Genomic DNA, 26,144 nt, shown 5'->3' with positions numbered 1-26,144 from the left:
CCAGTGGCGTCGTGACGCGTGGGAAGGACAGTCACAGGTACACCATTATCTCTGCACCTTGTACCAGTTGTAATCATTCCGCCTTAAACAGACACAAATTCATTATTTTCAACGTTTACTAAATTTTGTCACTTGAGATTATGTAGCACTTTTTCTTCTCCCTACAATCTCTTACATTTATTTTAGTGTCTTCCGGGTAAAGTTTGGCAAAAAATCAAGGTAACTGCAGTCATTATCACATTACTTTTAAAAATCCAATCAGAGTAAAACCAACTTACTGTACTGACAGCATATTGCTTCATCATAGTCAGTTTTAATAAAAAACAAAGTAAGCATAATGTTGTCACACCTTAGTGTGTTGAAGGTGCAGAATTCAGAAATTTGAATTCTTGAGCCTCACTTCCAAAGATTCTCATTCCCAGTTGATTCTTCTACATAGACAGGTTTGGGAGTTACTGAACCACTTATAGAGGATGCTTTTGAAATAGTTCTCAAGAACTTATGATTTCTCAGAGTATTCTACAATCAGTGAAATTCAGGTCTCTAAAAACAACTTAACTACTTTCGTCTCTTATTAATTTGCATTTGTGTCTTATTCATTGAAGTTCCTAAGAAAGATTTCCTTCGAAGAAAAATACTGCTTTGAAAAAAAAGTCAGAAAACTATTGTGATTAGATCATTTCTAGGATTCCTTACTATTTAAGATTCTGATTATATTTTTTTAATTCCGTGAGTCTATGTTAATATTACACATCTAATATTCAAACAGAATTGAACTAGGATACAGGACTGAAAACTATTGCCCTCATTATCTTTTTTTATTTTGCTTAAAAGCCCTTTGTAAACTCATTTGCCATTATAGCTTGCCTTTATGATTTCACTAAGTTTTGAGAATTCCCTCTATTGTCCTCCTGATAGAAACAGATTATAGTTTCCCTTGACTAAGAACACATAAAGGCAATGGTTTTACTCTGATGCTTAACAACTGGAGGAAAGTGGATTGATTCATACCATCTGCTAATTTCTATGACATAATTACTCCCTACAAGAAGCCTATTTAAAGTTACCAATGTGAAGTCACTGAACGAGGAGCTGGGAAAAGATCTGCACAGCATACTTAGAATTTCTACAGATAGTGTAGATATAAATAACTTTAAGAGCATAGCAAATAGATAGTAAAATAATTAGGAAATGATGAGGTTTTGAGTGTTTATACTTTTTGTTATTATTATATTCTCTATTTAAACTATTTTACTATAAAACATCAAGAAACTGTTTCCATGCTTATTTTTGGGGAAATAGATTGTTTCAAAATGGGAGAATACTTTTATTTTGTAGTTTCTGCCTTATTCTGTTGTTTAAGTTGTTGATGTTAAAATTTAACATCAACCTATGTTAAATTTATGAAAAACAATAAAAACATGTTATTAAACAAAAAGCTCTCCAGGTGATTTTGATGTATGGCAAAGTTGAGGAACTGCTGGTGGTCCCCAGTTGCAGCTGCCTAACTAAAAAATGTTTTTCTTTGTTCTCTGGGAACTTAGAGATGAATCTTGTGCTTGATTGTAGTAACTACTACATTTTAACTACCTGTGTTTTGGCATGTTCTTTCAAAGTATTCGAGAACTCTTTTGCCAAATGTATATGTTAAAATAAAAAGAAGAGACTTAAGACTAGAAAAAAATAACAATAAAGTAAAAAAATCAAACTCTGGAGACTACAAGGGTAAATATGCCAGCCTTAAGACCCACCGTAGTTGGTTTAGTTGAACAGCAAATTTTACCTGTGAGCTTCCTGGCAATCAGGAAGCTTTTCATTTTACTAAACTCCAAAGTAAATCTCACACATGAAATTTCATATACAGGGGTGGGGAAAAGTAGGTTTACAGTGTTGTACTGGAAAGTAATACAGTAAATAACAATACAAGAAAAAACTCTGTTTCACATACTCACTACTGTAAATCTACTTTTGCCCATCACTTTTGGACAGTGCTTAACATCCTGCCTAGTATGAAATGTTGATAAATAGCTGCTGTTATTAGTAATTACAGAAAGACTGTTCATCATAGTGTTAAAATAATAGACATAGGAAATGATTTCAATGACTTTCATCTACATGAGGGAATACTACACTATGTAGGTGTTAACTTATGTTCTTAAAGAATATTTAAAGATATAAGAAAATGCTCATAATGTAACAGTTAGTGAAAGGGCAGGATAGAAATCTATAGGCTCTAAGATGTCAAATTAATTATGTTTAAATTATTTAATAAAATATTATATTTTGAAAATATCATCTTTAAACTATGTTGTTTTAAATTTTTTAGAAACCTTTTCTAGGGAAAAAACTGGAAAAGACAATACCAAAATGTTAAGAATGGATCCCTGTTAATAATTCTTAAAACTAGGTGATAGGTATAGGGGATTTCTTATATTAACACTATTGTATTTCTGTGTCTTTTCATTTTTCATAATTTTTAAAGAATGACAAAAATAAGAAAGAAGTTTAGATGTTTTGGAATTAGTGCTTTATAACTCATTTAAATGTAAATTAACTCTTGATTGGTTGTGTTATTAAGCGATTACTGATGCTTTTTTAAGGAATTTAAAGCATTTGGGATATATCAGACTTATGAAAAGCTTGATAAAATTCTAACAAATATATATGTAAATATGTACAATAGCCTTTAACAAGAAAGAAAGGCGGTTCATTCAGTAATGGAATTACTAGTGATTTTTGTCTTTTTTAATGCTTTCCTACATCTTCAAAAAATTCTATAGTAAGCTGATTTTGAGTTCTTAATTACAAAAATAAGCTGTAATCAATTTTTTATGAAATTATGCTGATAATTTTTATGCTTAAATGACATTCTAGTATTGAGAGCACTCAGCGTTTGCTTCTGAGATTTGCCTTTGAACATGCTATTGATTCTCTAAAATAATTTTAGTGAAGGATGCATTGTGTCTGAACATCTGTACAGAAAATAGCTAATTGGTGTATTTTCCACGTATGAAAAATGATATAAGGAGCATTTCCCCTACTAAGTTTCCATAAATTTTATTTCGTTTTTCTAAGTAGTGTTTTTCAATATAGCCAGTGTTCATATAGGCAACTTTACCTTAATGGGAGGGAAGGGTGTCATGAGTATTTTGGCAGAGTTCTCCCTCTTTAGGCAAAATAAGACTAAGAGGTTATGAGCAACTATTTTTTCCTGCCTCTATAAACTGAAACAATATTCAAATTTATAGGTGAATTTTATTTGTAGCAAATAACTTCCTTTATAAACCATAAGTTTTATCTTGTAGGTGGCCTCCTAAAATAACCTTTATTTGATTCTATACACTGCTCATGCATTGGCTTATGCCCGACCTCCCAGGTTGCAAACATATACAGTAGGACCCAATTATTAAAGAAAATAAACTATAAAATATTACAGATGTTTAGTAATAATTACTAAGTACTATTCATATTGGAGCAGTAATAAATTACAATATTAATAGTGGGAGTCTTTAAAAATGGTCTCGCTATTCACTAAGACATTTAGTCTTTCCCATGTTCCAAATGAAATACATTATTGCTTTCTATTCTTACAAAAGGTAGGTGTTATTGATATTGTGTTTTATTCATTTGACTGGTTCTATTCAATATAAAGGTTAAAAAATAAAGGCAAAGCACCCATATACATAGTATCATCTAGCACCCAATCCTTAGTAAATGTAAGAAAATTATCTGTTTTGAAAGTCAGTTATGTCCTTAAAATAATATATAAATAACCTGAAATAGGATATGCTAAAAGCAAAATGACTAATTCTTACAATTTTGAAGTTCAAAAAAAGAGTAATTTAGAAGTCTATGGAAGAGGTTGGATTGGGGGAAGGGTTGAATTAATGAAAGCAAGGGAAAAAAAGGGGAGGAGGAAGGATGAGAGTGGAGGCATTGCAGTCAGGGGCAAACATTCCAGGACTGAAGTAGTAATGTAAGACAATATTGAGGAAACCATATTGGCTTAAATGGTTTATATAAAGTAGTGGTTTCAGATTATGTTCTGATGACTTCCTACAGGGGCTCATTGGCGAGAGGGTGAGAAAGCTTTAAAGCAAGACAGTGTTGAAGGTATATTAGGAAGATTGGTCTGACAGTGGAGCCAGAGGCATGTGCTGGGAAACTAGTGAGTAAGTCAGATGAGATGACATGAACCTAAGTGTATTATTAGCCATTGTTTGAAACTAAAAGAATGGTGGTATGCATGAACTCTCACCAAGGGAAACCAACAGGACTGGGTTATAGATTGGGTTCATGTTGTAAGCAGGGGAAGCAATCCAAGAGCTATTCACTGACAGAAATGAGGAATCTCAGGTTGAGTTTAAATTCAGTGGTACTAGAGTATATGGGACTATGGAAAATAATACATTGATTATAACTGATTTAAAGGAAATACAAAGTGGATTGAAATTATTAACTTAAATATGTAACCATAACTTTGATGGTAACTGTGGGATTCCACTTGATTCAGCAGTGAGGATGAACACAGCAGTAGTTCTGTTCTCATTTACACCTGATTTCTTAAGGTTAGAGATTAGTTCCTTTTTTAGAAATTACTCAACTGGAAATCTTCTCTGCCTTTTGTAGGGGGAGGGGGAGGGCTGTATTACATTGAAAAGCCCTGGGTCCTGTGCTAAAAACTAAAAATCCATTATCCATAATCTAGGTTTGGCTTCTGGTGAAGTAGCATTCACAGGGTAGGTAATATTTTTAGGTAAAGCAGAGACTGGTACCAATATGGCTGCCAGTTGGTATGAATACAATTCCCAGCAGGAGAAGACTTGGTATTCATTAGCTCTGGTGACGTCAGCCCATACTGCAGGCTTCAGGGATAAGAAGGTTACCCGGGACTTACTGCCCCTCACCAAAATAAAATAAATAAATAAACTGGAAACAAACTAATAATTTCAGATGTAGGTATTTATTTGCTCTCAGTTCAAAAAGGTTTATTTAGTATAAATGCAAACACTTATTTAATATAAAACTTCATAAATTACAGTATGTGTTATAGGTTGAATTATACCCCATTGCCCCTCAAAAATCATATGTTAAAGTCCTACCCCCCCCCCCATACCTCAGAATGTGACTAAAAGGGCAGTTAAGTTAAAATGAGGGTCCTTAGAGTAGACCTTAATCCACTCTGACTGTGCTCTTACAGGAAGAGACCAGGACACACACAGACAGCAAGGGATGACCATGTGAAGGCACAGGAGAAAACAGCCAATCTGCAGTCTGAGGAGGGAGGCCTCAGAAGAAACCAGCCTGCCAATACCTCGACCTTGTACGCGTAGCCTCCAGAATATGAGAAAATAATTATCTGTTGTTTAAGCCACCCAGTCTGTGGTATATTATTATGGCAACCCTAGCAAACACTAATGTAATCTGTACTTCAGCAAACTTCATAAACCAAATCAAACGATAAACAGTAACTTAGAAAATATTGTTAACATATAAAAAAAGACAAGAAGGGCCTAGAATCAATATTCCAGTAACAATAACTATGACATTGTCATTGACAATATTGCACTAACAATGTCCAGTGTCAATAATAATGTCAATGACAATATTCAGTAACAATGAGCATACCAAGCACCCAGATCTGGCCTTAAATATAATCCTCCAATAAAAGAAATGAAGCATCTTGGAGAAACAGCTGATTCTAGGAATGAGGAGAAAGTACTCAGTAGGAGCCTGGTACATAATGCAGTGCAGAAAGTAACAAATCGTTTTATGTTTTTGTTTTTTTTTTAAAAAAGCCCTCTCAGTTATAGAGGTATGTAAAGTGGACACGGGAACCCACCTGAAAATCTCCAGTGTTCAAATCTTTGAGCAACAAAATAAAATATTATTGGAATAGAACTCAGGTATAAAATAAACATGTCTGTAGAGATACAAATAAATCATTGGATATAAATAACTAACTAGGGGGAATAGACAAAGCTCCTGTGTAGAAAAATTCCAAATAACTTATGTAGGTACTCTGCCCTCAGAATGGAGCATAAATCCCCATCAAAATGTGGCCTTGTGCATAGTGACTTCTAAAGAGCACAGCACGGAAAAGCGGGAGGGGGGAGCACTTCACAGTGGCCAAGCTAACAAGCAATGAATGCCTTAGCCTGCTGGTTAAGGGTAACATCAAGAGTGGTGTGTTGATAGTGTCTGTCCTTGATAAAATATGATGAAATGGAACTTTACCTCTGTGGTCATCCTCCAAAAACCTATACCTCCGTCTAACCATGAGGAAAGCAGCACACAATTCCAGTAGAATGGGCCTCCTACAATTAACCTGACCAACACTCCATTAAACTGTTAGAGGGTCATTTCCAAGGAAGTCTGAGAACTGTTAGAGCCAAGAGGAATTAAGGAAGCAAAAAACAGTTTAATATGCAATTCTGGGATGAGATCCTGGGACAGAAAAAAAAAAAAAGGATGCTAGGTGAAAACTAAAGAAATCTGAGAAAACTGTGGACTTCAGTTAATAATATTAATATTGGTTAATAATTGTGAGCATACTAAGCAAGCTGTTAATAATAAGGAAAACTCATTACAGGGGTATATGGAACTGTACTGTCTTCCCAACTTTTCTATAAAACTTTAAATATTCAAAAATAAAAGATTCTTTAAAAAACAGGCCAAAAAAAAGACGAGAGATAACAGGATGTCATACACCCCCGGCATCAAAAGGCCAGTAAATACTTGAAAAAAATTCATACTTACTGGTGTTCAGACATGCACCACTAAAACATCTATGAGATTGTTACTTTTCTATTTATTTAGCCAGCAAACTTTTTTCAAAATGATGATACCCATGATTGGTATGTGTAGGAATGTAAAGTGGAACTACCTCTCTGGAGTATCTTGGTAGTAGATAAAAATGGGTATATTATTTCAAGCAGTAACATCACAACCAGTTAGTGAATATCAATATACACAGAAGTGTTTTTCAGTTTTATGTGCAATAGCCAAACCCAGGAGATTAACCAAATGCTGATAAATATGGGATTGTTTAAATAAACACGGTAATCTCAGTTTAGGCTACAATGATGATATTAAGAATAATACAGTAGAATAATATTTGAGGACAAAAACTTCCATGATGTAGTATGTGAAAATGCCAATTGTAAACCATATATATTCTGTGTCATGCCATTTCTGTGTCTTTTCTTTCATTATATGTATTGTACACATCTCTCAGACCTGGGATTTAGTAAAATAACCTTAGCAGATGGCATTAAAACAAGTCCTACTTGTGATTTAGCCATTTTATAAATGCTTAAAATAATGTTATTTTAATGTGTGTGTTGCAGTAAATGTATCAATCCTTGTTTCCCAGCACTGTCATTATAATTAGAAATGAATGACTACTTTTCCATTGCCACAAACTGTGTGTGTGTGTGTGTGTGTGTGCGTGTATGTGTGCATCATATTTGATGTCTATTACACATGGATAAAAGTAGGGTTTTGCATACAGTAAAGTTTTGTCTGTGGTTACCTCTCACTAGTAGGGTTGGGACTCTTTTTTTGCATTTTTCTACTGAAATATTGAAATTATTTTTTGTTAAAAAAATCAGTGTATTTCCCTTTTGCTTTTCTGAGAGATTTAGTTTATACACAAGTTTATATTCATACAAATTGACAGTGTCATATGTGTTCCATGTACATTCTATTTTTCTGCTAGGTGATATTTTCATGAGCTCTTAAAAGCACTGTTTGATTAATCATCTCGTACTTTTTACTTTTAGGTTGGTGTTTGGAATGCTGTATCCTGCATATTATTCATACAAAACTGTGAAAACCAAAAACGTGAAGGAATATGTAAGTATAGTTTTATGAGTAATTAATTTTAATTAATGTACCTTTATGTACAACACTAGAAAAACTGTCATTATTTTAGAAACAGCTGGCATAATATTTTGGGTTAAAAGTGTAATATAAATGAAGTACTGAAATTAGTCTTTTTTTTAAGATTTTATTTATTTATTTTTGGAGAGAGGAAGGGAGGGAGAAAGAGAGGGAAAGAAACATCAATATGTGGTTGCCTCTCACATGCCCCCTACTGGGGTCCTGGTCCACAATCCAGGCATGTCCCTGACTGGGGATTGAACTAGTGACCCTTTGGTTCACAGGCCAGCGCTGAATCCACTGAGCTATACCAGCCAGGGCTGAAATTAGTCTTCTTTAAAAGTAATTTTGAATATAATTCCAAAATGGAATGTCAAAAATAGTGCACTGTGAGTTGGCATTTAAATAAGTGTGATTCCCAAATGAGTAATTGGGTATCTCTTATTCATTTAGTCTGTAAGGTCCAGTTATAAATGAGGCTGGGGGATTGTCTGGTTTTATAGTCTTATAAATTTATAGGTACACTGAGAATTTATCTCTTTGGCCCCAAAACCTTTTCCTTTTTTCGTAAGTGTTCTGTCACTTTCTAATTGATTTAAATATCCATATACCTCATCGCTACTGACAGTTGCAATCATCAGCCTGCTTTCTGTTTGTATGGAATTAGCCATTCTGGATATTTCATATTGATGGAATGATATGTGACCTTTTGTGTCTGGCTTCTTTCACTTAGCCTGTTTTTCAAGATTTATCTGTATTGTAACAAACATGTATCAGTATTGCATTCCACCCTAGGGCTGAATAATGTTCCACAGTATGCATACACAACATTGTTTCTGCTTGCATCCACTGATGAGCATCTGGAATATTTCTGCCTTTTGGCTATTCTGAATGGTGTCATTGTAAACATTCATGTACAATGATTTCTTTGAGTACCTGTTTCATTTCTTTGGGTTATATAGCCATGGTACTTTGTAAGGGATCTTGGATGGTAGCTTAGTCATCCAGTTGTTTAAATGGTCAGAGATCAGATAATGATTCTTTATAGTACTTTATTTAGGGTCCTTTTTTTTCCCCCCTGGAAAGGGGGGGCAGTGTGAAACTTTTATAAAACCCACTTTGTTGAACTTTTATAGTTGTTTTTCTCTTTTCTATAAAACTAATTTTTGAAGTGAAGTATGTACAAATCAGTCAGAATGGTAGAATATATCTAGCAATGGGAGAGAACTTGGTTAGTTGAGCTCTGAAATTGTTCTGTCTTTTTATTATATATCTCTTAGATCTAGGGTTGGTGAAGTAGCCTTAAGAGATGGAACAACTTTATGTCCTAGTAGTATAAAGTGATTTTATAAATGGTTTGAAGGGACATATTTTAATATATCTTATAGTAAATGCTCCAACTATTGTTTTATAGTTCTGGTATACATTCATTTTTAGAAACAAGCACTTATCTTCTGTTAACAGTGCTTCTCAGGCTACCCATGGTAAAGGACCAATTTTGATTTTTTTAATTTCCAGAAAGTCATAGACCAATAGTCTAAGTAAGACCAATAGTTTTGTAAGATAAAATTAAAACTAATTACTATTAAAATGACAGGAAAACCCAAAAACATGACAACCCATGCTTTTTTATTACTACATTCAGTAGATGTGAAATTACAGTACTGTCAATTTTTTATAGGAAAAGATTAAATACTTTTGCCATTTGTGACAACATGGGTGGGTTTTGAGAACATCATGCTAAGCGAAATAGGTCAGAAAAAGCTAAGAACCATATGACTTCACTCGTATGTGGGATATAAAACTGAAACTCATAGACACAGACAACAGTGTGGTGGTTACCACAGGGAAGGGCATTGGGGGGGTCCGGTAACGTGGGTCAGATATTTAATGACAGAAAATTATTTGAGTGGTAAACACACAATGCAATATATAGATGATGTATTATAGAAATACACACTAGAAACCTTTGATCCTGTTAACAACCAATGTCACCTACAAATTTAATAGGAATTAAATAGAGCAAAACAGCCTTACCCTAATTCATAGACAGCACTTTGCCCTACCATGAAATATCTTAATTTAATTGGAGTTTTCTATTAATAGATAAAAATGAGTTTCTCTTCATTTCCAAGTACCATGAAAATATGAATTAAGATGGGATTGTAATTACTGACTAGTATGTAGTAAAGGTACTGCTCAGTATTTCCTCCTTTTTTGGAATGCTTGTGATACTGTTATTAACTGAGGTCTTCTGAATCTGATTAACTGTACAAGTGAAGTACAGGGTAATATGTTTCTCAATTTTTGGTCCGTTTCATCTATAATAGTATAGACCCAGGATATGAGATACTGTGGCTCTGCATGTGGTCTTTGTGCATATATTTTGTGCCTAGGTTATTTTCTTTTTTTACAAATCTATATTACTTACTACGAATTATACTACTTTCTTACTATTACTTCGTTCAGCGGGAAAAGTTAAGTACAAATTTAAAAGTTGAGGTGAGACATTCAGATAATGAGGGTATTATCAGCATACATAAATACCATCCCCTAAAATTAAAGGTAAGAAGATAACAATAAGAATATAAAGGTATAATAAATTGTGATAAAAAAATAGACCTTTCATGTGTAAATTAATGTTGCAAACAAGATGTTATTATTTAGGGATTGGCCTAAGAACCATTATAAAATATTAGTCCCTTACTACTATACATCAATTTTAACTTTGTTAATGTTAATTTTTAAAGACTCAAAAACATGGATTTGTGTGTTTTATTCCCTTAATACAACACTCAAATTTTTCTTACTGAATTATTCTATAAATTTGGGATTAGTAAGAATGGTCTGACCCGAAAGTTTAATTGTGCTTTATAAACTAAAGATAATTTAACCTATGAAAGAGAATCCATTAACATGCTTATTCAAATTAATGGAAAAACTATAAAATGGTGTGTTGATAATATCTATACATACCTATTTGTGCGTGTTTAGTTATATCCTTTACATACTGCTTTGCACAATTGATTTCAGTGATTAACTCATTATTAACAAAATGGGAATACCTGTGCATAATTTTGTTTTAGTAATGTGAGTCTAAAAAAGGTTGTCCTAACCATCTCTTTACAAATATCAAAATAATGGGCAATTGAAGAGAAACTAGGGAAGCAGAAGGCAGGTGTCTGGAGTTGGTTTGGTAATCACATGGTATCAACGCTGCTTGACATAAAATGAGAGCTAAAAGCAAAAATGGTCAGGTACTGAAACAGGAAAGGCAGAACATTTGCCTTTGACAAAGAAATATGATACAACTCTGAAGACCTCCTGTGACCAACTTGCATGCCATCAAGGCTGCTGGAGAGACTAAACCGCAATATCATACTGGAATAACATCTTACATTTCTATAATTCACTAACAATTTCAAAATACTTTAGTATTGTCCTATTGCTTCTGTAACACATGACCACTTAGTGGCTTAAATTAACACAAATTTATTTCTTACAGTTTTATAGGTCAGAAATCTGAAATGGATCCACAGGGCTACATTCCTTCTGGAGGCTCTAGTGAAAAATTGGTTTACTTACCCTTTCTAGCTTCTACAGACTGCCCACATTCCTTGACTTATGGCTCTAGTGCCTCTCTTCAAAGTGAGATGTTGAGCTGAGACCTTCTCACACTGTGATCTCCCTGGTTCTCTCTTCTTCCTCCCTCTTTGCTTATAAGGACCCTTGTGATTACAGTGGGCTCACCTGACTAATCCAGGATCCTCACCCTATCTCAAGGTCATCTGATTAGCAACCTGAATTCCATCAGTAACCTGATTTCTCCTTTACCACCTAAACTAACTCATTCACACATTTCAGCACAGGAAGTGGACCTCTCTGGGGGTGGTGAGGAGACATTATTCTGCATACCACAATATCTCACTGATCCTCACTACAAGTCAATAAAGTAGGTGGGAAAATATTCCAACCTTATAGGCTCAGAAGTAAATTAACTTGCCCGGGTCATATAGATCATTGAAGAAGGAATTGGATATCTTCTGTTTCTAATATTTTATTCTTCTTCCATGCTATTGTACCTTTAGAAAAATAGGTGAGGATCCTAGCTTCACACAAAAAAAAGGTTGAAATAGCTTTCACAACCAGCCAGTGAATGTGCTTCTGATTTAATTCCAAGGGAGACCTTCAGGGGCAATAACTATGTAGGTATTTTCCAAGAAGGGCAGTGAGGCAGCTTAACCAGTTCTAGAGCAGGACCCATAAGCATCTAAATCAACTGTGATCAAAATGGTTGAAAATGAAACTGGAAGTTTTTGAAAGTTTGTAAAGTCTTGGCAGTTCTTTAAGTATTTCCAACTTAAATTTACTTCTGACAAAAATGTGTATATTATTTTCTTGCTGAGTTTCAACTAAGCTTAGTTATCCAGTTTAGCCTTTGATGATAACAGTTTTGTCAGAGCTCTCTCCTCATAAAATTTTCCTGTTATTGTGATCCCATCCAAATTTGCTTTTGTCTTATAGGGTTTTATTTTAGTAAAATTAACCTTCTTAAAATTTTCCTGTTATACTTTTAATACCCTCTTATACTATTTGATATTATATTATATTTGTTGGTTTGTCTTTCATACCAGTTTTATTGTTTTGTTAATCATTATATTTCCATACATACATGGTGTATGGTAGGTACTCAGTATTTTTGGAATGAATGAATAAATAAGAAAAGGAAGAAGAGTTGACTTTTAAGTCTATATCAAATACTAAATTGTGTTTACAAGAATGTGGACATTTCTTAAGTAGATTGGTCTAGTTTCTCAGCTTTGATTCTGCTGGGTTAAGAAGGAGTATATAGTCCAGTCCAACTTGTCCCAAAGACCATTTTCTTTGAGCTATTTGGTTATTACCTAAATACTACTGACATCTACTTCAAAATTATTTTCAGAAAGCAAACCTTTTTATTAATTTACTTTTTCCACCCTAACTACTACCATTCCCTGTAAGCCTTCAAATAGTAGATTGCACCTGATAAAACAGATGCTGTGTTCAAATCAAAACACGTGGAAAGTGCTGTGTATTTTGGCAATCTCCCTTTCTTCCTTTGCCTATTTTTAAAAGAGAGCTTTCCTAGGATATAATTTCCTGTATAGTGTGGCTGATATGGCCTACTTAAAGTCTTTCAGTCTTGCAGTAATTGAAATGTAAACTTACTGAAGAATTAGTATGGTTTTGCAAATTTTTTAGGCTTATACCATTTTATGACTTGAAAATAGAGTGTTTACTTCCAAGTGCTATGTAATTGCTATAGCTTTCTAGGAAACCAGTGTTTTTATTCTAAGAATGTTGAAGAAAGTGGCAATGAAAAGATTGTCTAACAGCACATAAAAATCAAAATCAGACATTTGGTCCTGAGATTTACTGTAAGCAAGAATAAAAAACGGGGAAAACTCTGGGAGATTACTCTTTTAAAGGTCTGTAAATGGCTCCCCAAAACCCCATTGACTTGGATTTTGAAAGTGACCTAATTTTTGACTGAGTATTTGAGTGATATGAAAACGAACAAACAGCCATGGTCGAATAACTCAGTTGGTTGGAGTGTCATCCCAAGGGACCCAGTGCGGGTTTGACCCCTGGTTGGGGCACATGCAGGAGCTGACCAATGAATGCATGAGTAAGTGGAAGAACAAATCAATGTTGCTGTCTCTCTCAAATCAGTAAATAAAAACATTTTTAATAAGCAGAGCAACAAATCAATGTTTCTCAAATCAATAAATTAAAAATTATATTCATTTGCTTCAAGGGTTTTAATAATAGGGAATGTAAAGATTAAACCAATAATTAAGGTGAGATTTTTTTTTTTAATTTTGAAAATATGTTTTTTCAGGCCACATGCTTATCTGTTTCTTTTTCATCCTGATGTACTTTTAATTTACTTTTTATTTTTATCAAAGTTGCACATTTATAATTTTAAAACCAAACCATTTTACAGGGCTTGTTGTAAAAAAACAGCAGTTCCCTACCCTCCCTCCTTCATCTAGAGGCAACTAATTTCAACACTTTTATTCAAATCCTTTAGTGTGTATATTTACATATCTAATTCACATGCTTATACCTTTGCTGTTTCTTAATTTTTCAAATGGACATTATCAGTTGACTTCCTTCTATTGTATTAAAGATGATTTAGGAGTTACCCAGTGTCACTAGACCATACACATGCATCTTTCCCTGTCCCTATAGCTTCCTAATGTCATGACAGTATAATTTGAATTGGATCAGTATTCAATATCTACATTATTTAGGCTAAATTAGAAAGAAGCAATAGAATATGAAGATAAACAATACAGCCACTAGAACCATGGTCTCTAGGTTATCATCACAGGCCTATCCATTACTAGCTCTTTATTCAAGTCATTTGATCTTTCTGTGCTTCCGTTTCCTTTTCTGTAAAATGAGAACTGTCATAGTACTTCAGGTGGTTGTGAAGACTATATGAGTTATTAAACATAAAGCATTTATATCAGTACCTGACATATGACAGTATGTTATGTAGTGTTTATAAGATGCATGTAAACACTGCATCTAACTTCTACAGTATTCCACCATTGCCACTCTTTTGCCACACAGTGGTTTGTTTTCCCTGCTGTTATTCATTGTCTTGGTTTCTGCTTTGTTTATTGGTTTCTTGGGGTTTTTTACATTCATTGATATTCTCTGTTCTTATTGCAAATTTAGACCCAAACTCTGCCACAGCTGTGTGAATTTCTTCTCTCAGTATACTCTCACCCATTAGATAGTCTGGACTGGCCTTGTTTTAGATCCTCAGATTTCTTCATCGCCTGGCTTTCTCTCCTTTTTACTTCCTCACTTTGATAAATGCATCCTTCCTAAGAAAGCTAGCTAACAGGTAAATTTTGAGATGCTGTGTTGGAAATAATTTTCCTTCAGAATTTTGAAGGCCTTTCTCCATTGTTTTCTAAGCTTCTAGTGTTGCTGTGGAGAAGTCTGAAGCTATTCTCTTTCTTACCTACTTGTAGGATCTTTTCTACAGCCTGCCATTTAAAATTTTTACGATAATGTGTGTGAATGTGAGTGGATTGTAATTGGTGTTGCTAAACCTTCAGTAGTTCATTTTAATCTAGGAATCCTTTATCCTTCAGCTGTGGGGAATGTGGTTAACATTTATTTCTTTAATGATTTTCTCCACTCCATTTTCACTGTTTGTTCTTTATGAGATTCCTTTAATTCAGTTATAAAGCCACTTAGACTAATTATTTAAAGTTCTGATCGTTTTATTGTTTCCCATCCCTTTCTTTTTGCTTGATTTTATGATAGAATTCTTCAGTTTTATCTTCTAATCCTTCAATTAATCTTCAATTTTTTTAAAGATTTATTATTTATTTTTAGAAAGGGAGGGAGGGGAGATAGAGAGAGAGAGAGAAACATCAATGTGCAGTTGCTGGGGGTATAGCCTGACAACTCGGCATGTAACCCTGGCTGGGAATCGACCTGCGACACTTTGGTTCACAGCCCGAGCTCACTCCACTGAGCTACGCCAGCCAGGGGCTTAATCTTAATTTACATTCTACACTCATGTTTTATTCTACAAGCTCTCTTTTTTAAAATGTTCCTTTTTCTATAGTGTCCTGTTCTAATTTTTAAATTATCTTCCCTTTTTGTTAGAGGCTTATGATGATAGTGTTTTAGACATATTCTTCTTTTCCTTGACTTTGTTTGTTTCAGGTTCTACTTTTTTATGTATGATTTCCTCAGAGCTTAGGCGACCCTTATTTTCTGCACATGTTCGAGTATTATATTAAAAGGATGATTAGAGACCTGTCTGGTGTAGCTCAGTGGATTGAGCACAGGCTTCGATCAAAGGGTCACCAGTTCGATTCCCAGTCAGGGCACATGACCTGGGGTTGCAGGCCAGGTCCCCAGTGGGGTCTGTGTGAGAGGCAACCAACCACACATTGATATTTCTTCTCTCCTCTCTCTCTTTCTCCCTCCCTTCCCTCTCTCTCTAAAAATAATAAATAAATATAAATAAAATCCTAAAGAAAAAAGGCTGATTAGAAAGAAGGCCTGTACCAATGAAGAGGTTTTGCTGAATGTGATCTTCACTAGGGTGATCTGACTAGGCAATTCCATTTGTTCCTAGGGCTTCCATAAGGAAGTACCACAAGCTGAGCGGCTTAAAACAACAGAAATGTATTGTTGTCACGGGTTCTGACTGCTAGAAATACTAATCACATAGGTACAGGCCATGCTCCCTCGAAACCTACTGAGGAAAAGAATCTTTTCTGCCTTGGTCTAGCTTCTGGTGGTTGCTAGCAATTCTAGGTGTTCCTTGCCTGTCAGCTGCAGCTCTTCAGTTCTGCCTCTGTTGTCCCATGGTATTCTCCCCTGCATGTCTAGGTTTCTCAGTATTTTTATGTTTCTTTTAAGAACACCAGTCATATTAGGTATAAGGCCATCATATCCCAGTATGACCTCATCTTAACTGATTACATGTTCAGTGACCCTATTTCCAAACGAGGTCACATTCTGAGGTACTGGGGGTTAGAACTTTTCATTAGTCTGCTTGGACGGCCTTAACAAAATACCATGCACTGAGTAGCTTAAACAACCCAAATTTATTTTCTCACAGTTCTGTAGGCTGGAAGTCTAAGATCAGGGTTGGTTTTTAGTGATGTCTCTTTTTTGCTTGTAGATGGCCACCTTCTCTCCCTGTCCTTCCTTACATGGGCTTTTTCTGTGCATGTGTTGGCAGAGAAATCTCTGGTGTCACTTCCTCTTCTTATAAGGACACCCATTCTCTGGAATTAGAGCCTCACCCTTACAACTTCACTTACCTCCATAAAAGCCCTATCTGCAAATACAGTCCTTGGAGGTTAAGGGCTTCAACATAAGAATTTGGCTGGGGGCACAATTCAGTGTATAACAGACCTCAGCATATCTTTCTGGGGAACGTAATTCATAACAACCATTTCCTTGGAAAATTATCAATGTGTCTGTATGTGTGTATGTATTGTACCATATATATTCTTTAGAGAAGACTTCCATTCTGAAAGTTACTTGGTTGCTATACTATGATGGGAGAATCTCTCAGTATTCAGTTTATGAACTTTTACTTAATCCCTATTAGCCTTACTCTAAACTGCCAGAGATTTGCAAATCCAGAGAAACTGTGATTCACTCTTTCCAAAGAATAAGCCCAGGGATCTGCTGGGGCACAGAGGAGCACCCAGGCACCTAAGGTGAGGGTGGAACAGAGGGTCCACCTATCCTAAGTGACTGGCAGCCCTATTTTCTCTGTCATTTGCCCTTTTGGCCAAGAATTGAGCCCTTTGGGAGCTTTTGCAATGAAAGTTGGGTTGGCTTCTGTTTTTCCCACTATTGGCTAGTATTCAGTTTTCTCAGGCCTCTTAAATCAGCTACTACTTACCCATTTCCTCCTAGCTCCAAAAAAGTGATGCTCTCTTTTATATTGTTCTGAACTTGGGTCTTTTTAAAAAATCACTTTTTCTGTTTTAATGAGATTTGTGGTAGGGATGCAATTACATGTGTATATTCAGCTTACTGTCTCTACCCAGATTTCCAAAATGAACTTGTTACTGGGATACTATAGTTGAATTATCCTATGATATCAGGTAACACTTATTTTATCATTAACATTGGTTTTTAAAATGTGTTAGATAGGTTTAATGCTAATACATACCATTTTTCAATCTTTGACAATAATTTTAAAATTTAATTTTAGCTGACATTTAATGAAATATATGTATATCTTGTCTTGAGTTATAGTTGTAAATCAAGTTTTGATAAATCACACTTTTCACTTGAAAGAGTTAAATAAAATCACTTGGGACATTTCATTATCCTTTATGAAGTGAATCTACTTACATTAACTTAAAGTAGCTGATGAGTATTCTTTGTAAACTTAATTTTTGATGTGTCAGGTTTACTTATTATATGGGTAACTCATATCAGCCTGTAACTTGCTGCTGAAATAATTGATAGTGTTATTATCAAGTGATATATACCTCTACCTTATGTTTTCTAACACACAATTTCTTCATGAATATCTCAGGATCATTACAGTGATCCACTTTAGAAAACAAGGTTGTATAATTGGGGAATTTTAAATGAATGCCTAACACAGTTTTCTCTAAAATTTAGCGTGTGAATTGGAATACCCCTTTATCTTATGAAGTAAATTGAAAGCGTTCCCACAAACTTTCACGTCAAGATGTAGCTGCACCAACCATAGCTGTCCTTGTCCTTTTCTGGCTTCCAATACAAATGCTTTGGAAAACAAACAAGAAAAAAATTCTCACGGTAACATTTAAACTTATGAGGCTATGTCAGGCATTTGCTAATATCTAGGAAAAACTTTTACCAACTAGTGCCAATGGAAACAGAGTTTTTAAAAACAAGGGACAGAAACTGATGTTTCCATAAAGGAAATGTTAAGTAATAAATTGGAGGGAGGCCTAGCCACCTCCACCCTAATCCCTAACGATTGAACAGCTTAAAAATCATGAAAGCTACAGCAACCCAAAAACCTCAGTTGTCATCCACCTCCCTGCAGGGAGAACTGTGTTCAGAGGCAGCCAGTGTTGCCTCCCACTTATCTGTTCAGAATCTTGTAAGCTCACGTATTTGGAAGAAAGCCGCATAAGTCCCAAAAGGGAGAAATAATATTGCATACAAGAGAAAATACAAATGTGCAGTACTGGAAGAATTTTAAAACTAAAATGACAGTAACATATATTACAGTTTATATTCTTGAATATAATAGCTTTATAAACCTATATCTTGAAAAGGAAGGGAAAAGGAAGCATTCGACCCTCAAAGCAAGAAAAATATCAAAGTTAAAGTAACTTATAAAGAAAGCCAGCTGAATAAAGCAATAAAAAAAAAAACAAAAATAAAAATATAAATGAAATTGAGAGAATGGCAATATCTAAGAACTGTTCCCTTGCACAAGTCTGGTAAGATAAACGCTTAATATAGCTACGATAGGGAGAAGAGTGGAAGAAAGGTTTGACAAAATGAGAAACAAGAAAGGGGTTAAACAAAACCCTGGCTGGTATAGCTCAGTGGAGTGAGCATGGGCTGCGAACCAAAGGGTCACCGGTTTGATTCCCATTTAGGGCACATGCCTGGGTTATGGGCCAGGTCCCCAGTTGGGGACATGCGAGAGGCAACCACACATTGATGTTTCTCTCCCTCACTTTCTCCCTCCCTTCCCCTCTCTCTAAAAATAAATAAATAAGATCTTTAAAAATAAAAAAACACACAAAAATTAAAAATGGCGTTAAGCAAACAATGCTAAAGTTGACAGTAATATCGAACTATCTAAAAAAGATTTTTAAATAGAATGTTTTCTATAATATAAGATATACCAGGTCTTTTCCTTTCAAGCTGAAAGTTACATTATTTATGAAGAGAAAGCTCCTCTTTTACACAAATACCAGGATCTACCTTTGGCATGCTCAGATATATACATCATCTTTCCATTATGTAATTAGAGAAATGTAGTGCTTTACCAACTACAGCTGTAATAATCATATTATCAGCCAGATTGCCATCACACTGAAGGACCTCCCAAAAATATAAAATCTAGAGGTGTTCCTGAAGATTTTAGCTAAGAAAAATAAAACTTCTCAGCAAAACCTCATGGAATTTTAAAAGCTCATGAGATTTGACTTCAGAAATGTAATGGAATTGTGAAAAGGTGAAGTTCTTTTTAAAAGCTATAAAATTTTTAAAATATATTGAATTATATAAATATATGAAATTTAGTCTATCTGTTGGCTAGAATAAATATAGATTGATTCCTTTAAAAAAACACACAAATCTAAACTCTACTGGTAAAATGAAAAAATATATTCAAAGGTTTTGAAAAGTCACAGAAATAGGTTGAGTAGAATGGTTTTATTTTAAAATATTACATCAACTTTCAAAGGTTTCCAACAGGCATCTTTTAAAAAAAATATGTAACACTCCAGTTTTACTACATTAAGTCCATAAGAAGATTGGCAAAATAAATTATGGAAGCCAACTGGGGAATTTTTTGTCATTAACATAGTGTTTGAATATATTATCAGCCTAGTAATTAGCATTCTCACCTTCTCACTGTAGGAGGCAGATTTAGATTCACTCTTAGGGAAGACTGCAGGCACTTCCTCCTTCGGAAGGGAAGCAGAGTCCACCAAGTGGTTACTGTCCAGATAACTGGGCTCTTGGGATGGGTAGACAACAGGGATGGTCCTCATGAAACTTCGGGGTGAAGAGCCTGTAGGATTCCATTTCCTGACTGTTTTGCTTAAGCTTGTGTTGGCTCAACTGATAGCCCTAAACAGTGCCCCTGAGAAGTGGACAAAAGGCCCAGCCTCTTCTGTTTTTACGAGCTTTTTGGTTTTGGTATTTTTTTTTTAATCATGGTGTGCTTATACACTGTTATTTAAATAAGGGTACATTTTAACTTTTTACACTTAACAAATTATCACACAAACTTAGTTCATGTTCTTTTCTCCAAACCCAAGTCTCTTCTTACATTCCCTTTATGAATGATACCACCTTTCTCCACATGGTATCGCTGGGATTTGCACAGAGGAACCTCCTGCTGCGGTGCTCCTCAGACTTTAAGGAGCATAGGAATTCCCCTGAGGTCTTATTGAAGTGCAGATTGTGATTTAGTAAGTCTGGCCTGGGCTTGAGTTTCTGCATTTCCAACAGGCTCCCAGGTAATGCTAATGCTACTGGTCTACAGACCACAGTTCAAGTAGCAAGAATTGTGTGCATGTTCTCAACTGTGGTTACACATCAGAAACACACATGAAACTTCCCTTTTAAACACCTCGCTGCTCTCTCTGTACCTTGTGATAATGAGACGTAGGAATGCATGTAATTTGTGTGTGTGTGTGTGTGTGTGTGTGTGTTTCTATATACAATCTTTTTTGTAATTTTTTTTAATCCCCAAGTAATTGTTAGCCAAAGCCAAGGTGAAAATCATTAAGAAGTACACTATTTTATTGTGAAAAGTGAATAATTATCACATTGTGCTTTTTAAATGCTTATGTATGCAGATGGGGACTAGGTAACATTGTTTTAGAAACATCTGTATTTAAATGGACTGATTAGCAACTTGGAATATATTATAGAAAATAATATTTTAACACACTTAACCGTATGTTGGAACTGGGGGGTAAGACTATTGAGTTGGACTTCATCCTAGTTTCCCTGTTTTAGGGCTGCCCATATACAAAATTTTTTGTCAATAAAATTTCCCTTTAGAATCATCCATCTTTTTTTCTGTGTCTTTCTCCAGCCTCTTTGTTCCTCTCCCTGTGTTTACCCCGGGCCTTCATGTTGTACTGCACTCTGGCCCGCAGCTAGCCCTTCCTCACCCCGAGTCTCCTGCGTTCTGTCACCTGCTTCTCTCTGCACTCAACCAAATGTGAACCTCAGTTCTCTATGTGAGGGTGATTGCACATGCTTTTGGAGAGAAGTAATTTGATAACAGAGGGTCATTTCAGTCATGACAGGGATTGATTCTTCCTGGAGTTGTTTTCTACCAGTCTGCTTCTAAAGGAGACTATGGCCCTGGCCGGTGTGGTTACGTTGGTTAGAGCATCATCCCCTAACCAAAGGGTTGTGGTTTCAATTTCCGGTCTGGGTGTGTGATCCCAGTCCATTTGGGTGTGGGAGGCGGTCAGTCAGTATTTCTCTATTGCATCAATGTTTCTATGTCTCCCTTCCTCCCTCTCCAAGAACCAGTGAGGAAAAAAATTTTTTTTGTTTTAAAAGACTTCTTCACTATCTGAATAATTATTGCATGTTTAAAGTATGCCGTCAAGCCTGTAACATAAAGCTACAACTTGTAGATAAAGAGTGGTATCTTAGCTAAAGAATGACATTTTTCATGTACTGTATTAGTCATATAATTTTGCTAGTCACCTGGAGAAAGGAGCATACCTTTTAGTGGCTAGGCTATTAATTTACTTGTGGAAATAGCAAGATGGAATTGACTATGTGACTATAGATGAGGCATAGGGGGACCATGGTGCCTAAGAAGTGGTACCAGCCCTTAGACATGCCTCAACTAGGAAATGTACACAATGGGCCAAGAGTTTGGGAACACTAATGGAAAAAAGAAGGTAGCCTGACAATTTAGAACAGAAACTCGGATGAGCTCTAGGATGTCCTTTTAGCCCAGTTTACTGCTCTATCTGAGTAGGCTCTTTACCAAGCTAAAATCTGGAGAAATTGTATGTGGTGGTATTGAAAGGGACCTGTGCCTCTTACAGATATTTATTATTCCATATAAATCAATATGACTTTAAACAATATAAAAAGTGAAGTCCTGAGAATATATCCAAAGAAACCTAAAGCACTGATTTGAAAGAAAATATGCACACGTATGTTCATTGCAGTGGTGTGTACAATAGCTAAGACATGGAAGCAGCCCAGATGTCCACCAGCAGATGAGTGGATAAAAAAGCTGTGGTATATTTACACAATAGAATACTACTCAGCTGTTTAAAAAAAAAGGATATCTTGCCCTTTGTGACAGCATAGATGCACCTGGAGGCTATTATGCTAAGTTAAATAAGTCAGTCAGAGAAAGACAAATACCATGTAATTTCAGTTATATATGGAATCTAATGAGCAAAATAAACTAACAAACAAAATAGAAACAGACTCATAAATATAGAGAATAGACTGACAACTCTCAGAGGGGAAGGGAGTTGGGGACTGGATGACAAAGTTAAAAGGATTAAGCAAAGGAAAAAAAAAACCCTCATTGACAACAGTTTGGTGATTACCAGAGGGAAAGGGGGGTAGCAGAAGGTAGAAGAGGGTAAAGGGATAAATAGTGGTGGAAGGAGACTTGACTTGGGGTGGTGAACACACAAACAATATACAGGTGATGTCTTGTAGAATTGTACACCTGAAACCTGTATAATTTTATTAAACAATGTCACCCCAATAAATTCAGTAACAAGTTTGTACAAAGTGAGGTGTGAATTCTCAGTCAATGTGGATGGAGAGAGCTGTTTTGGACTGAGAGGTTATTCCTTCCTAAATTTTGCTCCTGGAAACAGTGTCTAAAAGCAGTTCCTGCGTTCTACATCTTCTCAACACATTTTTTTAAATTAATTATGTAGCTTTAAAACATGTTTGCACTTTTTCTCATCTCAAGTTCTTCAAACTATCAGGGTCAGGGGATGAGAGACATGGGACTTCTATGATTCTAGGGCACTGGGAAAAGACTGAGGCATTATTATTGCAGTATTTCTAGTTACAATCTGCCCCATTTTAACACCAGAAACATCTGTATAATATGAGGCTTTCTCCTTTAAAACAGCAGGATATTCTGGGTGGTCTTTGGCAGTGGTACCTGTAAACCACAGGTAAACCACGTTGCTGGCAGTTCAGCATCTGAAAATGTAACTCCCACATATCTGAGTCCTGAGGAGCTATAGAAAGTTGAGACATTCTTCAATGGGGCAGAGGGGCAGGAAGTACCCCAAAGCTGAAGAAGCCCAAATCAATCCAAGCCTAAAATATTTACCCAACACATGCCCCATCTTTCAAAACAAAACAAAACAAAAACTGTTTTCACCCGTGGCCTCTAAACACTTAGGATTGAACTTCAACTAGCTTATTTTCAAGCATGCTTGTAACTTAGCACAGCTCTGGGAAAAATCCCATAACTGAGCCATCTGGGTTGGATAAAAGAGGGAGTTTTTCTATCTGATTTCACATTTTGTTCCTTTTGTTTTGAATGGGGGGAAATCATTATGAAGTAACCAAATTATTGCATAATGTTAATGAAACAAGAAAAATCGTTCCAACTCTGTAGTATTTCTGAAGAATTCTGTATTAGAAGTTCTCTCTGCTGTCCCTGAAACATGGTGTAGAGTGAATGTTTAGGGTGAGTTGACTTGAGTGAATAACTAATAATGGTCACAAAATAAAATTCTTTTTGGGTGGTCTGAAATTCAGCAGTGTTTATTTCTTTTCAGACTCAGCAAAGATTTTTTTTTCCAGTGAAGCATATTTTAGCATTTTATGCTCTGGATTTACTTAAGTGTGATTATCATTGAAGTTATTATGCATATGTAATTTTTAATTGTCTCCTAAAGACCAACATTAATTGCTTTATGATTAAAGAATGTGAAATTAAGAGATGTTGGGAAGCTGTTTACTCTCTGATAACTTTGAAAACTGTGACAAAATAGGCTATTTTATGTTATAAACTGCTGTTTGCAGTCCAGAGTTACTTGTTTGAATCCTGCATCAGCTCAGACCTTAAAATTAAGAAACCGTTAAGTGCAAGTCTGTGCTTGTTTTTACCAGGCTCAGGGTACTGGGTGCTGAGAACATGATGGTAAACAAGGCAATTTCGGTCCCTGTTGGTTGGTACAGTCAAATGGCAGTGACAGATGCTACATAAACCCTTACACAGACATGCTGCAATGACAAGTACAGTGCAGAGTCTGTGTGACCCTAGGAAGGGATGGGGTAGTCAGGGAAGGCTTTCCTTTGGAAGTGCTAGTTTATTCAGACAAGGCAAGTGAATAATATAGTAGTTATATGCTGGATCTGACATTGTGCTGATAAGCACCTATTCTTATCCTTTTATTGGTCTTCTTTTATTAATCCCACCCATGAAAGCTCTTGAGATTAAGAATGCCTTGACCTCAGGGTTTATGAAGATTTCATGTCAAAAGAGTTTGTTCATAATAAGCCTTAAGTAATATTTACCAAATTAATATATCACATAATTTTTCTTTTCATCATACAAACATAACTTAGTATAATTGTCATTTAACATGTCTGTATTGATATTGCTATTATAATATCACACTAATCATAGCATAGAAAGAATAAATTATATAAAGATTCAATGTAAGAAAAATACTTATTAATTAATGTCATTACTGCTGTTAACCATGACTCTTAGAAATCTATAGCGACCTGCTTCCCAACAGAACATAATATCCCATAAATATTTAGGGCCTATGCATTGCTCTCAATTTCTGTGCTGGAAATCCAGAAGATTGTTTTACAGTTGTAGTTTACTCTAGTTCGCCCAATGTGTTCGTCTGGGGATCTAAATCAGTTTCATAAAAATTGTCTAAGAATGTGAATTCTAGAACTTCTAGAATGTCTAAGAACTTGTTTTGCTGAAAAATGCTAAAAGATCATGAAATGAGGCCAACTTTTCCCTTGGCATCTGGATAGGTAAGTGCATACCTAAATGGAGCATGGTCTTTTGATAGTAAATTTAGCCTGTGGGTATATTCGTTTCACAGTATTCTCTCAGGCTTAAAATATCCTCTAATTCCTTTGAGAGAGTAAAGCTAAGAACACCGTCACATGACTGTCTGGGTTTCTGAAATGCTAAGGCTTTATGAAAGCCTTAGGACTTTGAGTAGTAATAAAACAAGTACTGGCTTGTTAAGTAAGATAACCTCATCTATGAACTATATAAACTGGAATGTAATTTTAGATACTATGGTTTTATATCACAGATGATACTGTAATCATCAAAAGAAGCCTTGCCTAATTATAAGAGTATTTTTTCTTAGAAAATAAGTTAATTTTGATATTTGAATGATTTTAAGATTCTCTTTGAGGAATCTTTTATTTATATTAAATTAAATTTATATTAAAGCATTCATCACATTCCTCTAGTCATGAAAAATATATTGGGTAAAGTATTTCATGATATGACAGCTATTACATTGTAACTACTTTCAAAAGAAGTTTATCACCAAATAATCAGGAAAAATGGAAATTACAGTCTTGCTTGTAAGTTAGCCCAGTTTATTAATTCTTCCAATAAATATTTTTGAACATCTGTTTTGTGCCAGGTACCATACTAGGCGTTAGGTATACTCTTGGGGAAGAAAACAAGTAAGCAAACTAGACGATCAAACAACTCTTTCATGTAGTCTTCATACTGACTTTTATGCACTTCACTCTTTTTTTTAATATTTTTTTAGGGGGAGAAGGAAGGGAGAAAGAGAGGGAGCGAAACATCAGTGTGAGAGAGAAATGTTAATCGGTTGCCTCTCAGAGGTGCCCCGACTGGGGCCCCAACCCACAACCCAGGACTGTGCCCTCACCAGGACTCAAACCAGGGACCTTTGGCTTTGCAGGACAATGTCCAATCAACTGATCCACTCCGGCCAGGGCTGCACTTTAGTCTTTGGATATCTCAGACTCCTATGCAGAATATTTAC

General features: G+C 35.3%; 1 protein-coding gene across 2 annotated transcripts in view; it reads left to right on the top strand.

Moving 5' to 3' along the window:
* Nucleotides 1–26,144, top strand: part of REEP3 (receptor accessory protein 3) — a 79,180-nt gene that overhangs the window by 21,783 nt on the left and 31,253 nt on the right. For both annotated transcript variants that reach the window (XR_004903414.1, XM_036026901.1), the window contains exon 2: nucleotides 7,785–7,857. Coding sequence is in view for 1 of the 2 variants with exons in the window: in XM_036026901.1 (XP_035882794.1) it covers nucleotides 7,785–7,857 (73 nt within the window). In the remaining variant the exon portion in view is untranslated. The remainder of the gene's footprint in view (nucleotides 1–7,784; nucleotides 7,858–26,144) is intronic.

The sequence above is a fragment of the Phyllostomus discolor genome, chromosome 5 (assembly GCF_004126475.2).
Source record: "Phyllostomus discolor isolate MPI-MPIP mPhyDis1 chromosome 5, mPhyDis1.pri.v3, whole genome shotgun sequence".
NCBI lineage: Eukaryota > Metazoa > Chordata > Mammalia > Chiroptera > Phyllostomidae > Phyllostomus > Phyllostomus discolor.
Note: the sequence above shows the minus strand (reverse complement) of the source record. Positions and strands in the feature narration are given on the sequence as shown.